A 16,932-nucleotide genomic window follows, 5' to 3' on the forward strand; every position below is an offset into this window, starting at 1 on the left:
ATCCCATCTCTTACCAAAAATGGTTTCTTTTGACCATCACCACAATCTTTATCTAATCTTAAGTAGTTTTAGCTTCCCTAATGTAGCCAAACCAAAGTGTCACACTTGGAAAACCAGAGTTGGACAGCAGCGACTGTGGTTACCTTAATGTTTTATGTCATTCAATATGGTCTAGATTTAATGTCAGTGATCACTATCTTTCCCTACCCTTAATAGAGTTGTTTTAGTTTCTTAATCTAGCACTTATAAAACGAGTTGTCAAGTCAGACAAGCACTTATGAACTGCTTTTCTAAGAGCGATTTGTAATGGTTTTGGAAAGCATCATCATGCAGCTGATAGAAACTCTCCTATGGTTCATTTTGGATGCGTTTTTGTGAGTAATACTTAAGGAAAACATACTGTTTGTTTGTTTATAAGGAAACTGTCCAGGGCATTTTGAACATTACAAATAACATTTCGTATTCAAATAATAAAAGAAGTTTCTTTATCACCACCTTTGAACGGGTCTTTAACCTTTGCTGAGGCTGTTAAACCACAGAATACAACCTCGGAATGATTTCTACTTTCAGCAGTATGGACCTGCTTTTCATCTGGTATGAAACATATCTGACCTCCTTTTTTCAATGCGTATGTTTGTCATTGCCAACTGGAAGCTATAGTTTTCTCACCTTTTATATAAAACTGCCTTGCTGACTTAACATTAGAGAGGTAAGAAGGTAATAAAAAGACATTGAAGGTTATCAGATTCTGCAGCGCTGACCTAGTAAACATTGTGATGTGTCCGTTACAGAGCCGGGCTGCAGTGCTAGCTGGTGTTACCATAGATAGGACATTCAGAGAAAGGGGGTCATTTTTTCAACTGATTCAGGGGACTGTCTATTTTAGACGGGCCACAATCTGTCATTTAACTGCTTAGTCTCCAGCAGGTTGCCCCCGTCCTCTGCAGAGAGGCGCTGCCCCAGAACTGGACCAGTTCTGGAGGGGGCTTCCATTTGGGTTAGCCCTCCAGACTGATGGGTCCCGGCTCTATTTATAAAACTGGTCAGCAACAGCATCATTGGTTGTTAATGGAAACTCTCGTCTCCAATGGGCAGACGTTTCCTCCCCAAAAAAACATTTCTATGTTTAGCCGTTTTTTTTTTTTCTGCAGCTTGTCGGAGCTTCTAAATAAAGAATTCCTCCGCACCTGGACATTTATTCATTAATGTCAAAGCTGTTAATAAAAGAAAAAACCTTTAAAAGCTTTCCTGGCTGGTTGGTGCGTGTCTTATTTTTCACGGCAGAGAGATGGGACGTGGCTTGAGCGCTAAAAATACCTCACGGGCCGCATTCTGTCGTCAGAGGAGAACCAAACAGTCCTTTAATGAAAGTAGGGTAGCTCCCAAGGCCCAGCCATCCACTGGTGGTGTGATCCATATTTTATTAATAGTGGGATGGCGGAGCTCTCTTCTGATTGATACCGCGCTTTAACAGGAGCTCCGCAGCGCAGCTAGGTGGGACTGAGGGCCTCTGGGACTTACAGGAATCCTTAAAGACCTATTTATTTCCAACCTGGTTAGGGTTGTTTATCTACTACCCAGACCCACGCTGGACTAGCAGTATTTCCTCTCTGACGTGCGCTAAGTGGTTTATATCAGATCTACAGAAACATGAATTTGGCCATCACATCTGAAATATTCATGAGGACAAAAGAGAGGGCTGGAAAGAAGGAAACGGGGAAGGAGATGGAAGGAGGCCGATGTGGGATGTCTGGGAAAAAAAGAGGACAAATTGATGCAGGGGGAGGATTCTAGGACAGCGAGGGTGAATAGATAGAAACGGGGGGGAGTGCTGTTTGAAGAAGCAAAGGAGCATGGGAGTTTGAGTAGTTTAGTTTGGTTCTACATAGAGACAACCTTGAGGAGAAGGAGAGAGAAGAACATTGAGAAAATAAGACTCAAGTCAACGATAAAACATCCATAACGTCCAACAACCACAGAAAAAAATGACCGACAGATTCACATGGAAGCGTTGTGACGTTGACAGTGACAGCTCGAGTGACAGGAGGAGGAGGAGGAGGAGGAGGAGGAGGAGGAGGAATAGGAGGAGAGAGAGTTTCAAAAGCCCCTCCATCTCCTCAGCACATAGAAACCACAAAGGGGAGAGGGTTGGGGGAGGTAGGGAGTATTGGGTAGATAGTAGAAATGAGGAAGGGTGGACTGGTTCGGGGTTTGTGGGGCAGGATGGTTGATGAAGGAAGGGGTCCCTGTGTTACTACGAGACCTATTTCTAGAGGTACAATAGCTGACATTGGATTGATAGATGAGACGGTCGGAAGTACTTGGTCATACGTCGACCTTATGATCCACGGAAATTACCATTTTCAGAGTGGCTATTTTAAACTCCGGTACCCCAGTTTGTCGGAGAACTCAGGAGTCGACGAATCCAATTGGTTTGAGAGCTTGTTAATGGGCTTGTTTCTGGGTTTTAAAGCAGCCCTGGAGCTCTTTGTTTAGAGTGCATTATGTCGCCTCAACGTGCGCCAATTACAGGAAGCAAACGTGAATTCAACAGGTAGTGAAGCGACTTACTTTTTGAGATGTTGCCACATTGGGTGTCAATGGGCATTATCAGTGGTTATCAGCCTCACAGATGTGGGTCAGAAGGGGCCTGCTACACCCACGAGTAGCACTAGTAATACTCAGAATTTTACTTAACTAAAAGTACAAAAGTATTAGCATCAAAATATACTTCAAGTACCGAAAGTAAAAGTACTCAGAATGACCCATTTATAATAATGGATTATAATTATTGACGCATTAATCATATCATCACTAATGTTGTAGCTGTTAAAGGTGGAGCTGGTTTTACTTTACTGCCAGGTAACGTAATCTATAATAATACATAATAATGTATTAGTTGATCGCTGTTGTATATTTGTTATACTTTGTATTAACCTGAAAAAAGTAATCAGTAACTAAAGCTGATGTCACATAAATGTAGTGGAGTAAAAAGTACAATATTTGCATATTAGAACGTGTTGCTTTTAAGTTTCGCTTTCACTTTTACACTTTTTTTTGTAGTAGGTGTAGCAGGCCCCTACTGACCCACATCTATGAGGCTTATAAAGACTGATAATGACCATTTAATGATCTGATAACAGCTGAATCGGGTGATTTACTCTTGTGGTGACAAATTATTTGGAACAGCCTCTTGCCAAAGTCTCAAAGTGCTTATTTCTTCTCCAATTAAGAAAAGGAAAGAGCTGCTATTGCATGGATTTCCTGTGTTTTTTTTTAGTAATCATCAAGATTTGCTTGAAATTCTGCTTTCTGGGGCTGAAATTCAAACCACAATATTATTTTATTACCAATTAATTTGTGTCTGTAACGCCAACACGGTCTAGTCAGATTCTTCTTTACTTATTAAAATTAAAAAATGTTGCCAATTTAGACTTTATTTAAGCTTGCTGGTTGCATTTAACATTTGAGATTTGGGCGTCTTTGGTTAAATCAGGTATTGTATTGGCTTCTGTATAGAAGATTTTCAAATCCAGTCCTGCTTTCTTTGTCATTCTCCTAATGTAATAACTTTATAGTTTGTATGTTTACTTGCTTAATTTACTGACTCTCTATGTGACCTGAAGAATGAGTGATTAAACAATAAATGCTTCATGTTTGTTTAGTCTTTTCCTGACCAATTAAGGAAAGGGAAAATGTCTGCTACAACGTGGCTTTGAAATTGAAATTCTGCAATGTAAAATACAACCAACCCAATGCATACTGTAAATGCAACCAGCAGCAACATGTCTCCTGATTTGGACCGCCGGGTTGAAACTGCCCTCAGCCTCGCTGTGGAGGTATCAAAGAGCTTAGGACTGGCTTATGGTGAGGCTAAACTTGAACGGCAGGGGAGGTGAAGGATGTGAATGGAGGTTAGGAGGTCTGAGGAGGGGGGTGAGGCTGAGAGAGCAAGAGGGGGAGAGAAAAAGAGAAAGAGAGAGGGGAAATATAGAGATATATAAAGCGAAAAAGGAGAAGCATGTATTCACAGTAGCCACAACAGCCTCAAGATGTTGCTCAGGTTCATTTGTATTTACTTCTTAAAGGGACAATTCACCACTTTTTATGGAGGTCCAATCAGTGCTGATGCTAAATGTAATCGATTGAAGCAATAAATTCCATCAGTGCTGCTGTAATGACCCAGAAAGCTGAGTTCTCCTGCTTGTGGAGCCGTGCCGGCAGTGCCTACATGTACCAGGATGCATTGCGCGCAAGCTTCTGACGTCCGGAGGGTACCCGCTGGCCAAATGGTCTTGCACGACACAGATTTTCATCGAAAAATTCACATGTTAATTTATAAAAAAATGATTTTGTGGGTTCTTATGAATGCTTGCATGCGGAAAATTCGTGCAGGGGAAAAAAATATTCGGACGGGCAATTTATTGGCACATCTTAGATGACGATGATTAAAAGATGTGCCAATAAATTGCGCTAAAGGGAGCTACAGTGTGCGGACCTTCTGCCATTTTCGCCGTTGGAAACATAGCTAGTTTGCAATACAAGCGAAGAGAATAAAGAAGTAGCCTTTAGTTCTTCCTTGCATCCAGCTACGTCAGTGTCACATCAAATGACGGCGCTGGATGCAGGAAGAAAAACTGATTTTGCAGCTGTGAATTCATCTTTCTGGATCAATACAGCACACACAGATGGATTAAATTGCTTCAATTGACTACATTTACCAACAACACTCATTGGGCATCCTCATAAAAGGTGGTGAACTTTCCCTTTAATGTGACTCTCTCAAAACCTTGGAGGAAATCTGGACCATTTTTTCCAAAAAGCAGCTGGTTGAAAAACAGGATCTGATACGATGTCAACATTTAGTCAACACAGCATGAAATATAAATGATAAAATTCACCGTCGAGGTCAACCTAGAACTTCTGACTCACTGAGAAAACATGAGTCAGGATATTTGGTTTGCTTGGTTCGTACAATTTTAAGCAATTTTGAGCAACATGCAGGAAAGAAGAGTATATGGACACCGACGCTTGTCCAGATAAACTGACGGAACTTGGACACCATTTTTTGAGAGGTTTGCTCCGACTTTAGCTCGACCGTTCTTTATTTTCTTACTGCATTAAAATAATTTCTGTGATTTATTGGAGCAAATAAAGACATCACTTGTGCCTCTCTCTTGCTACGAGCAGTGAAGCAAAAGAGGACTGATGTTTGATTTCATTTCAGCGAACCATTTGACTATCACTCTTGGTTCAGGAGCATTAAATTACTCACACCTGAGGGTTGCGTTTGCTTTTCACTCTCTGCACACACATACACTATATATACGCCGCTCACTGACAAACTCTTTCTATCGACTGGGAAGGAAGAAGACGGAGCTCAGCTTCACTGCCTGGGCGACCATGAACAGTTCAAGGTTGACTTTGATTCAGAAAAACTGTGTTTACAGGATGTAAATGTTTGTTGTCAGGTAGGACAGTGAAGTCGGTCACTGGCACCACTTGAAAAAGCTATGATTGGTCAGCGCCCAACGTGAATTCTGCCAAGTTTCTTGGCCAACGTATGGTGAGATTTTATTCTGATCGCAACATTTAAAGACTATGGGACTTTCTTGAAAGGCAGCAGAACAGTTTAAACCAACTGTCTCCTGAAGTTTATGTCTCCAAAAGTTTTATTTTGTTCATATTCCCTGCTGCAGGAAAGACACTAATCACCAAAGTTTACCGTAAACAACGTCTTCTTGTGACATTGACAGCTCAGGAAAAACTTCCGGTGAAAGACAGTGAACGGTTGGAAAACATGCAAATGAGCTGCTGATTATGCTGCAAAAAATACTTCTAAGTAAGTAAAAGATGGAATAAATGGTTAAACTAGAAAGTGGTTGGACACATAAACGCTAAAATAATGAGCCCGTCCTATTTGTTATCAGTTACTTTCATGTAAAAAGTTGTTTATACTCTGAGACAAAGCACAGAAACCATCTTCAACCAGCCAACTCTTGTCACAGATAGTAAAAGAACTTTCCTGCAGGACTTTTGAGTTTGAGAGTCACGACACCAGTCGACACAATGAAGAGCAACAGCCGCTGGAGGCCGTTCTGGTAATAATATTCACATGAGGAGCATTACGTGTGGATGGAAGTGAGTCGGAGCGACACACACCTCTGCTCAGTCCGTCGGGCCCCCTCAGGATCCGGCACTCCTCGATCTGCCCGAACGCAGAGAACATGACCCGGATGTCGTTCTCGTTGCACTTCTTCGACACCATGCCGATGAACAACTTCCTGTCTTCCACCGCTGCAGAGCCAAGAAGGAGGAAAGAGAAACAGAGAGAATAGAGAGGATGACTTCACAGAACTTTTACAGCTTTAATATACAGAGCTGTTGCAGTATATTTATCTCTCAGTGGAGATCATGCGTTCGGTCGTGCATGTGTGCATCTGTCTGTCTGTCCACAGCTAATCTAGCATACTACTGGACCCATCAGCCTGATATTTTATCTGCTTATTTATGACTGTACGCTCTTGTGGTTACACTTTTTATCGACTGTTTTATAGCGTCATTGACCGCTGACTTCTCACTCCCCTCAACCGGCCGGTAGGGGCAGCACGCCCAGGAGACCGCTGTTTGTGTCCTGTGTGAAACCAGAAGTCAACGTTGATTTATTTGTCACGTAACGTACGTACTTACCACTTCTGTAGTTATTTTAACCCAAACCACGATCTCTTCCTAAACCTAAACAAGACATTTTGTTGCCTCAACCTAAGAAAGTTGTTTCCTGTGTAGAGCGAAGTTTATTTTGAAAAGACTGTTCGCATGTAACGAGCGGAAATTGTCGTAGGAAAACAAACGAAAAAAGAGGAATGACTTTTTCGTAAGATATCATACAAACCGTTGTATGAGGATACGTTGCCCTACACGGACTATATGTGCGGATATATGTGGTACGTCGTAAACAAACTTAAAAGTAAACTGAGAGAAATAAGTTTCCCTCGAAATGCAGCTTCTTTGTATGTGAACGTCATTTTTAGTGAGACCGGGCTGCACAATGACAATTAAATGAAGAAATAGGGAGAAAGAAAGCTTGGCAAGAACAAAGAGAAAAAGAAAAAGAAATATCATTCAACACAAAGACAAAGAATATTTAAAAAAAAAAGAAAATAAATGGACAGAACAAGAGACCGAACAAAACACCAAATCAAAAGAAACAGTCAAAGAAAGAGAGGAAGAGAGAAGAAGAAGACAGTGGGAGAGAGATGAAGACAGACAGAGTTCATGTATTTCATCATGCCATCTGCGAGGCTCTGATCAATGTCTCATTATCACTTCAACACCGACGGCTTGCTGAGACTCTTCCAGCGTGTCCTCTCTCACCCTCTTCCTCTCCTCCTCTTCCTCCCCTATCCTCCTCCCTCATGGATTCCTCCTCTCTTTCTCCCTTCGCTGACACAATCCCTCCTTCTGCGCTGCAATCTCCAGGAATGTGTCCAGGTAGCGGTGAGAAACTTGTGTCTTGAGTGCACGTGAGAGTGACAGTGAACTGGGCTGAAATCCTCATCGCTCGCGGAAAGAAACACGCACGGCCGTGTGTGTTTATGTGCTCCCACCACATTCAATGTAATGCTAATCCAATTCATTTTTAATGAGGAAACTGTCAGCTCTTACCGCGAGGCGAAAGAGATAAGCGGTCTGTTGCACTCTGGGAAATCAATAGCGCACTTGTTTATTTTGCTGTTTGAATTGTTTGTGTGTTTAAAAAACAAACCGTCGGGATACGCTGCCAAGATAAGTGTTGTTTCAAAAAGCTTTAACTCCTTTGTACACAGCGTGTGTGAGTTGTGTGTGTGTGTGCACATCACTCCAGAGGAAGATTACCACAAGTCTAACAGCAATGTAATTAATTTACTCTGTGTCGATAGAAAAGAAAGAGAGGAGATATCGTTACAATTGACTGTTTCTGTTTTTTCGGACGAGGCGCGCAGGCAGGGAGGAAGGCGGGAGGGTGATAAGACTCATAAAGCCGGCTCTGGGATGATCTGGAGTCAGCTTTGCATTCTGGGATAAACTGGAGCAGAATTGGCTTCACGCTGAGCTTCAACACATTAGGAGAAATCACAAAAGTTTGGTGAAAAGAAAGAAACGCTTTAAGGTTTGCGTCCATTTGTAGTCGTTTTTACATCTTTGTGCGGTGGTTTTGCATACATTTTTAATCGTTTTGTGACTCTTTGCAGTTGTTTTGCATCTTTTTGTGGTAGTTTTGCATCTATTTTTGGTCATTTTGCAACTCTTTGGAGTAATTTTGCATCAATTTGCAGTGGTTTTGCATCTACTTTCAGTTGTTTTGTGTCTCTTTGCAGCAATTTTGCATCTTTTTGTGGTGGTTTTGCATCTATATTTAGTCATTTTGCATCTCTTTGTTGTAATGTTTGGTCTATGTGGTTGTTTTATGTCTCTGTAGTCATTTTTATGTCTCTTTTTGATTGTTTTGCATCTATTTATAGTCATTTTACATCTATTTGTGGTCGTTTTATGGTTGTTTTGTATCTATTTGTAGTCCTTTTACATCTATTTGTGGTCGTTTTATAGTTGTTTTGCATCCCTTTGTAGTCGTTTTGCATCTTTTTGTGGTAGTTTTGCATCTATTTTAGTCAGATTTGCCAATAATGTCATCTCTTCTCTGTCTACCTTCCTCTTTTTCCACCTCCTCCTCCACTGACTAAACTAATAAACCTCTGAGCAGCCATTCGTCAGTGTTACAGCGACTCTTACACTGGGTTTATTAAAGGTCATTACCATTAAGTGGATGGATATGTTACGTATGGTCTGCTCCATATTTCACCATTCTGGCTTTGAGTGGTGGCTGCTTTATTAAGTTCCGCCATCGTTACCCCAACGGTTATGTCTTATAAAGTCGTATTTCGCCATATTTCAGCGGAGCGGATGATGGCTTTTATAAGGATTCCTCCCCTGTCGTTTTATTGTATTCCCCCGCAGTGGACAGTGATATAGCAGCTGGCTTATGATCCTACTTCATCGTCCGCGTGTCAGCCAGAAGGACTCCTCTGTGATGTAAAGTTATGGCAAAGCCGCTGCTTTTAATATGCACACACACTGGGTTCCTGTAGAAAAACACCTTTAAAAATTACCTGCAACTGGATTTGAATGGTCACTTCATCCAATCATGGCTGTATCCATTTTCATATTCTGCTCAATTACTCAGCTTTAAGGGTCACTTAACCCAAATTGCAAAAACACACATTTTCTCACTTAGCCATGCAAAAATAATTTCGGTTTTATTTTCCAAAATTTGCAGATATCTTCTCTGCTGCAGAGATTTATTGAGCTCTGCCACCCTGAATGATCCACAAACATGACTGACAACAATTTTAAATGGAAATATTTTTCAAACTGAGGTAAAACTGAAATTACCACCTCGCAGTTGTATGCCTTCGCCAAACAGTCAAGTTGCAGTTTACATCCATGTTTGTCCAAAATGTCATCACTTCATCATTTTATGCTATTAAACATGTGTGAAAGTGTCATAATTAGCATATGAACTCTTGAATTGTGGCCAAAAATGTGTTTTGTGAGGTCATGGTGACCTTTAACCACCAACTAATCAGTTCATCATTGAGTCCAAGTGGACGTTTGTGCCACATTTGAAGAAATTCCCTCAAGGCGTCGTGTAACTGTGCTGATGCATATCTCGGCCAGGACACTCTTGGAAAAGAGATTTTTAATATCAATGAGTTTTTACTCCTGTTTAAATAAAGGTTAAATAAAAAAATAAATAAATGAGGTATCACAAGAATGGGACGGACGTCATGTCAGAGTGACCTTTGACCACCAAAATCTAATCAGTTCATCCTTAAGTCCAAGTGGACGTTTGTGCCAAATTTGAAGAAATTCCCTCAAGGCGTTCCTGAGATATCACGCTCACATGAAGGGTACGGATGTATGAACGGACACCCCGAAAACAGGATGCCTCTGGACACGGCTGTCGCCGGTATGAAGGCATAAAAAACTGTTAGCTGTGAGTACGGCTGGGTATCAGTACTCAATACCGTTAAGATATCAGCCAAAATAGGCGGGGAAGGGGAAGGATTTTAGATGGAGCACAGCACTTTTAAAAAAAAAAAAAGTTGGATCTCCTGCTCCAATTTCAGTCCGGTACCGAGTTTGAAGCGAGCGAGCCCAACCCAGGCTGCGTAGGATTGTTTCAAAGGTGTGATCCAAACATTTCCAATAACTCCAGAGTGTTAGAAAGTCAAGAGTTGTTGAAAAAAGATAAATGTAGTCATTTCCAAAATTGTTTTTATCTAACAAAATACTCTGCTTCAATCCATATTTGTTGCCGTTTAGCCTTTCAAAAACAAGGTCTCCGGATTATAAGCAGGAATTTGACTCTGCTGTCGAACTTTCAAAGGTAGTTTATTACATTTTGGGTATTGCAAACAAAATCCAATTTACCTCCATAACATTTGAGTGGCTGCAAAAGGCTCAGCAGCAAACATCCTAAAATATCATTCAATGAATGAATTACAGAGCGAGCCCGAGAGGTCAAGTCGACCCTGAACGTTTAGGTTTACTTTGATTTTAGTATCATCAGCATGCAATCTGCTGGAAGAGATTAAAAAAAACTGTGGTCACTAAAGATGGGTCAGCTATTAAGACATCATTGTCCAGAGTCTTTTCATAAACCACCATGAACCCTAAACTAGAACCCTTATCTCTGCAGAAGCAAGAGAAACATAACATTATGTTTTTTCACAATTTGGCCGAGTAAACGGGAGTAATGAAGCAGAACCTTAAAATAGAAACCAAATCAGATGTCCACAATGTTTGCTTTCCTCTCCCACTACACTGCAACTTTAATAACATTGTCTTTTAGTTTCCAAATGTAGCTTGACTAAATATCACTGAACATAATGAACCTGACAAATCACACTGTGTGAGTGTTATTGCTGCATCAAAATGAAGCCAATTAAAAACAGATTGGAATAATAGAGCAACAAAACTCAGACCTTGTAAAAGTGTATTTAAAGACACAATGAAATGAAACAACATTTTCTGTATCCCTGCATTAACTGCTTTTCTTTATTTATGAAATATATATATGTCAAAATCTCCTCCTTCCACTTCCTGTGAAATATTAAAATATTTCTAATGACTCATCCTGCACTTGGGGGTGGATTATATAATATATATTATATTAAATATGAAACCTCACATCATATAAACCTACACTTGACTTGTTTAGCTTGTGGGTTGTAGTATATAGCCGTAAGGTGAAGGAGCAAAGTCAATGTTGTTGTTTATATTTCCAGAAGTTATTCATTTCTCCTTCTTGTGATTTAACAATGCAGCTGAGAGAGGTGAGCTCCTGTTGTTCTCCAGAGACTCCGTGATTTAAAAGGTCATTCCCACTTCAAAGCAATCAAATAAAATCAAAATTACCTCCTGAATTTATGCTCTGATCACGCTTTTCGTTTCACTTTACAGACGAGAAAGATGCTCGAGTAACATTTGAGAAATGTTTGCTAAAAACAGTGAAATAATGAAGCGATACACAGTATTTGTGAGACGTTTTTAAAGATTTACGTCCTCAGTAGGAACCGATGGGTTTGTGGCCGAAAGCCTCAGACAGGAAAGGAAAGTCATAAAGTATTTATAGACATGGACGGATTATAAGACAATGGGCCCCAGGACACAGACATGTAAGAGGCCCCCCACCCGGTCTACATAGATACAAAGATACTATACTTTAAGTCATTTTGTGTCCCTTTGTAGTCGTTTTGCATCGTTTTGTAGTTATTTAGCACCTTTTTGGGGTCGTTTTGTGGTCATTTTGCATCTCTTTGGAATAATTTTGCATTATTTTGTGGTGGTTTTGCATCTTTTTTTTAGTTGTTTTGCATTTCTTTGTAGAAATTTTGGGTCATTTGTCATCATTTTGTGCTTTGATTTTGTGACTTCGTGGTTGTTTTGTGTTTTTTTTGCCTCCATTTGTAGTAATTTTGCATCCTTTGTGATGGTTTTGCATCTATTTTAGTCATTTTGTGTCTCTTTGTTGCAATTTTGCATCTTTTTGTGATGGTTTTGCATCTGTTTTTAGTTGTTTTGCGTCTCTGTTGTAATTTTACATATTTTTGTGATGGTTTTGCATCTATTTTTAGTTATTTTCTGGTTCTTTGTAGCCATTTTGCATCTTTTGGTGGTTGTTTTGCATTGATTTTTAGTCGTTTTGCATCTCTTTGTAGTAATTTTGGGTCTCTATGTGGTCATTTTGGGTCGTTTGTAGTCGTCTTGTGTCTCTTTGTGGTTATTTGGCATCTAAATTGCAATCTAATCTAATCTCATTTTGCAACTCCTTGTGGTGATTTTGTGTTTCTTTTTTCATTGATATTTCATGAGTCAGGACCCCTGACCCCCTTGGGACCCTTGGCCGTTGCCCAGTATGTCTATAGTTGGACTAACACATTGTTGGTGTCATCTTTTCATGGGATTTGTTGACAGTAAGAGAAATGAATAACACTAAGCCTTATCCCAGACACCGCTGGTGCTTCCTCTGGTATTAACTGTCCAACAGCTTCCTCCTTAGAATGAGAGGGAACGGAGGAAGAGGCTCAGTATAGGATCTGCAATATGTAGTTTGGAAATGGGGTGATCTGAGGACGGGGTGTGTGAGATTTATGCATAAAAGCGATTGTGTGTGTGTGTGTGTGTGTGTGTGCAGCGAGAGGAGAGTGGATACAGCATGTTTGTATGAGCGAGCAGCCACAGGGGAAAGAGGCTGGTTCACCACGAGGCCAAAACGATTCAACTTTCACTGACCTCCTTCCGAAGCACCTTAATAATTCATCACACATATAAGAATATATTTATATATATCAGCATCCCACCCCCCCCTCTCTTTTCCTCTGTTCCTCTCTGTGTCTCTCACTCAATCTTTTCCCGCCAGTCCCTCGTCCCGTCTGCCAGTCGAGCAGCGAGCAAACACATGGGGGAGATAGCTATTACCAAGCAAATTCAAAAAGGCTATTGATGCATGTGTGTGTGATATTGATGTGTCTGTCTGTGTGTGTGTGTGTGGCCACTCACCGTTAGATTTCTCACTGTCTGCAGGTTTCATCTGAATAGGGTGGTGCATCTGTAGAGACAGAAGAGAAGGACAAAATATATTAAACGCTGCACACATGAACACAATCTGACGTCGCCCGACCTTACACACAACATTTCTGCTGTCTCATATCCAGATTAAACCCAGATAAACATTCATTCATTTATACAGTTTAGGTGTATGCTTCACAATTAGGCCAGATATACAATTTAATTGCACCAGTTTTTTCTGAGCTCAGCCCTGAAACACTTCAGTCCAGAAGGTGTTGGCAACGACACCTAAAGCTGTTTGCCAATTTGTTAAAATCACCAGAAGAAGATGAAGAGCAAGAGCAGGGAAAGAGGAAGAATAAAAACAAGACCAACTAGAGACCATCTTGCGGTTGCGATCACACCAGCCGCAACGCCAAATTGGACGCCAATGGCCCCTTCCCCACTTCCTACCCCCAGACTTCCGGCGCCCTTGCTTGGACCACGCCCTTCTTTTGAACTCAGACCTCCACGCCGCCAGCACCGCTGCCTTTGCCCGGCAACAGCGAGGTACAGAGCTCCAGAGAGCCGGGGAGGAGAGCGAGCGAGTGGGCGGATGTCCAAAAAACACCGACACATGTCCGACAGTATGATGACAATGCACTTTGCGTGTCTAGTCTGATAGTCTGTAGATACTGCATGTAGACTATGTAGACTGTATAAAGCTGTCCATTTGTGATCGGATCACACAGGACGCATGTGATCTGTAGGTTTTTTTATCGTCTTTGAGATAGCAGGAAGACCTTTTAACCTGCTGAGTGCATTATTTTTCTTCATAATGTGACCAAAGTGTACAGATGTCATCTACAACGGACTGAGATGTGCTCACAATGTGATCCAGACCGACTAAAGATGTGGTCTAGCCGATCCAGAGTTTATTCTGATTGCAACGTGTTCTGCATGCATTTACAAATTGCATTTTGTCCTCATTCTGAGATAAGATACGGAGATACAGATTGCATGTTTACGCCAGGTGTGAATGGGGTCTAAATGCTGCATTTACACTCGTCTGTTTAGATACAGGATATCTCTGTGATGTTCCCAAGAAGCACTTTAATGGAGCTGAATGATGGATGTGTTTTTAAGGTGGCGGGTCTTCTTTTATGGAAAACAAGAAAACACTTCACAGATGAGAAGGCTTTGTCACCTCTCTCTCTCTCTCTCTCCCTCTCTCCTTCTCTCTCTCTCCCTCTCCTCCTCTGTCCCTTTCTGATTCCCTCCATCTCTCTTTCCTTTATGGGAGATTATGTGGCTGTTTGATCTGCCGAGAGACGAATGACAGTGATTCTCCAAATCTAGCCCAGTATCAATCACACTCAGAGTCAAATACCAGCAGAGAGTGTGAGAGTGTGTGTGTCCGTACGAGTGTGTGTGTGTGCCCTGTCTTACCCATAATGCCCCTGGGCTCAGTCACGCTGTGACAGAAGGCTTTGATCTTCCAATTCTATCACACACCTTTATCCCAACTCTCTCCCTCTTGCTCTCTTCCTTATCATCCTCACTACGCTCTTTTTCTTTCCTGTCTCCCAGACCTGTCCCAGACACACACACACCCACACACTCACCCACACACACACTCACACCATGTCTGTCCGTTGATTAGTTCCCAAACCTGCCTGAAGGGGGCAGTCAATGGTGGAGGGAGAAGAAACAAAGAGAGACTGAATGTACTCCTGAAGCTGCAGACCATCACGAACTCCCTCCGAAATATAACCAAAAAAAGAACAAAGAGACAAACAACCCCGTCATTGCAGCTACGCAACGAGTCAATCATGAAACAAAACAGAGTCCCGATGGCTGACGTGTGATTTTATGATGCATTTCGGGCAGAAATGTCTGCACAAAGGTAAAGGAAACTGGAAAGACTGAAAGAAGAACTACAGTAGGAAAGAAAACAACAAAGAAAGTAACTACCATTAGAGATAAATAAAACGGGAGAAGGAAGAAAAGTGTGCATCTGTTATAAATGTCTGTACGTAGTAAAAGAGAGAAAAGAAGATTCGTTCAAATAATACAGGAGACAGGTTGATCAACTTCATCTTCCTTTTTACAAAAGGAATCATAGCCGGTACTTCCTCAGATATCATTGAACGCCAAAGTGCACATATCTGTATCAAGAGTTCGGTATCCTTAGAAAACACCGAGCTCTTATATATATATATATATATATATACTGGATATGACCTCTCCTTTGGCATTTCTTATTCTTTTCATCATCATTAGGGGCTGATCACACTGAGACACGTCGCTAGAAACGCACCTCTAGAAACGCATCGCTAGAAAAGCACCGCTAGAGACGCACCGCTAGAGACGCACAACTAGAAAGGCACTGCTAGAAACGAGTTGCAGCAAAACCATTGTAACCGGCGTGCACTTCTCTTTTGCGCCGCACATTATGTTTTTCTAGTGGTCTTTAGTTGCGCATAAAGGCTAAAATATTCTCAACTTTTCAGCACCAGTCGTGGAGTCGCACCGCTCGTCAGTGTCACACTTGACCAGGAAGCCAATCAAATCCAGCAAGAGGCGGGCTTTACTACTTTACCACTTCCTGTCGTTTTGATACCGGTAGATGTGGTAGGGCCAACTAGCTGGTTAGCTGTTGGACTGTGAGAGGGAAAGGGGGGGTTCATATCTGATGTTGTGATAGTTTTGTGTAGGCTTATCAACCCCTTATGCAAATCAAATAAAGTAAAAGAAAGAGAGAGAAAGGAAAAACTACAAAAAAGAAACAGTGAAAGAGTGAGAATTAAATGAGAAAGTAAAAAATGACATTTAAGTGAAATTCAGTGATGGCTGAATGCTTTAAGTTGTACTTTGCTGTGTGCGTCAGTCGCGGATGTCTGCGTGAGGGACAAGAAGGAAAGAAAATGAGGATATAAAGACAAAGAAGCAAGACAGACAGATAGACGTGGTGAGAAAAAAGGCTGTCTGAGGAAGACAAATGATCAGAAGGAGGAAACAAAGGAGAGAGAGACAGAAGGAGGGAAGAGCGTCGTGGACACTGGACAGACAGGAATAGTGGCGAACGCTTCAGGCTGCACTCTCAGTGAAGTATCACTAACACAAGGACAGATGCAGGGACATGGATGAGGTGTGTGTTTGTGTGTGTGTGTGTGTGTGTGTGTGTGTGTGTGTTGACGCCACATCAAAAGAGGGAAAGTCGTGTCACAGCAAACCTGGAAGTCACATCAAGTCACTTCTCGTTAATCCGTTTCAAAGTCTGTCCTCTAAAGGCAAAAAACAAAACAATAACAAAAGCCACGACAGCATCCGCCGTGCTGCCGTCATTCAAAAACACAGCCAAAAGCTGCCACGTGCACGCACACACGCACGCACATGCACACACACAGGTACAAAAACTCTGTCTGCTTTCCAGGCGTCTCCTCCTCCTCAGGTCTGTCTACCCAGAATGCCCGGCGGGTGGCGGCGCTGTCGACATGTTTGATCTCGGAGAGCTCCCGCCGAGACACCACAACGCAAGACTCTCCTCCGCTATCCCACAATTCCACAGTGCTGTTTCTTCTCGCCTGGCAGGCCCCACAGCCGCAGTCTGCCATTCATTATGCGCTCAGCGGGAGCCCGGCAAAACTACTCAGTCCTCGCCGCGCTCAGCCTCATAAAAAAAAGCACAGAGCACCAAAAACGTATACGTAAAGCCATGTGTGCAGCCGGCATGACGCTGCGCCGGCATTTAGCTTTACAAATGTATCTGTCTAGTCAGGAGGCTGCTTAATCTACTTCCTGTTTACCTTCCACATCCTTTCTTCTCTGCTCTGCCAACAA

The 16,932-nt window shown here is 41.8% G+C and overlaps 1 protein-coding gene across 30 annotated transcripts in view; it reads right to left on the bottom strand.

Moving 5' to 3' along the window:
- The window catches only part of celf2 (cugbp, Elav-like family member 2), a 227,166-nt gene that overhangs the window by 43,275 nt on the left and 166,959 nt on the right, over positions 1–16,932 (bottom strand). For 22 of the 30 annotated variants that reach the window (XM_037760415.1, XM_037760414.1, XM_037760388.1 and 19 more), the window contains 2 exons: positions 13,102–13,150; positions 6,130–6,297 (listed from right to left, as the gene is read on the bottom strand). In XM_037760415.1, coding sequence (XP_037616343.1) covers positions 6,130–6,297; positions 13,102–13,150 — 217 coding nt within the window. The remainder of the gene's footprint in view (positions 1–6,129; positions 6,298–13,101; positions 13,151–16,932) is intronic. The other 8 variants (XM_037760397.1, XM_037760402.1, XM_037760403.1 and 5 more) reach the window with 1 other exon arrangement.

The sequence above is a fragment of the Sebastes umbrosus genome, chromosome 23, assembly GCF_015220745.1.
Source record: "Sebastes umbrosus isolate fSebUmb1 chromosome 23, fSebUmb1.pri, whole genome shotgun sequence".
Lineage (NCBI taxonomy): Eukaryota > Metazoa > Chordata > Actinopteri > Perciformes > Sebastidae > Sebastes > Sebastes umbrosus.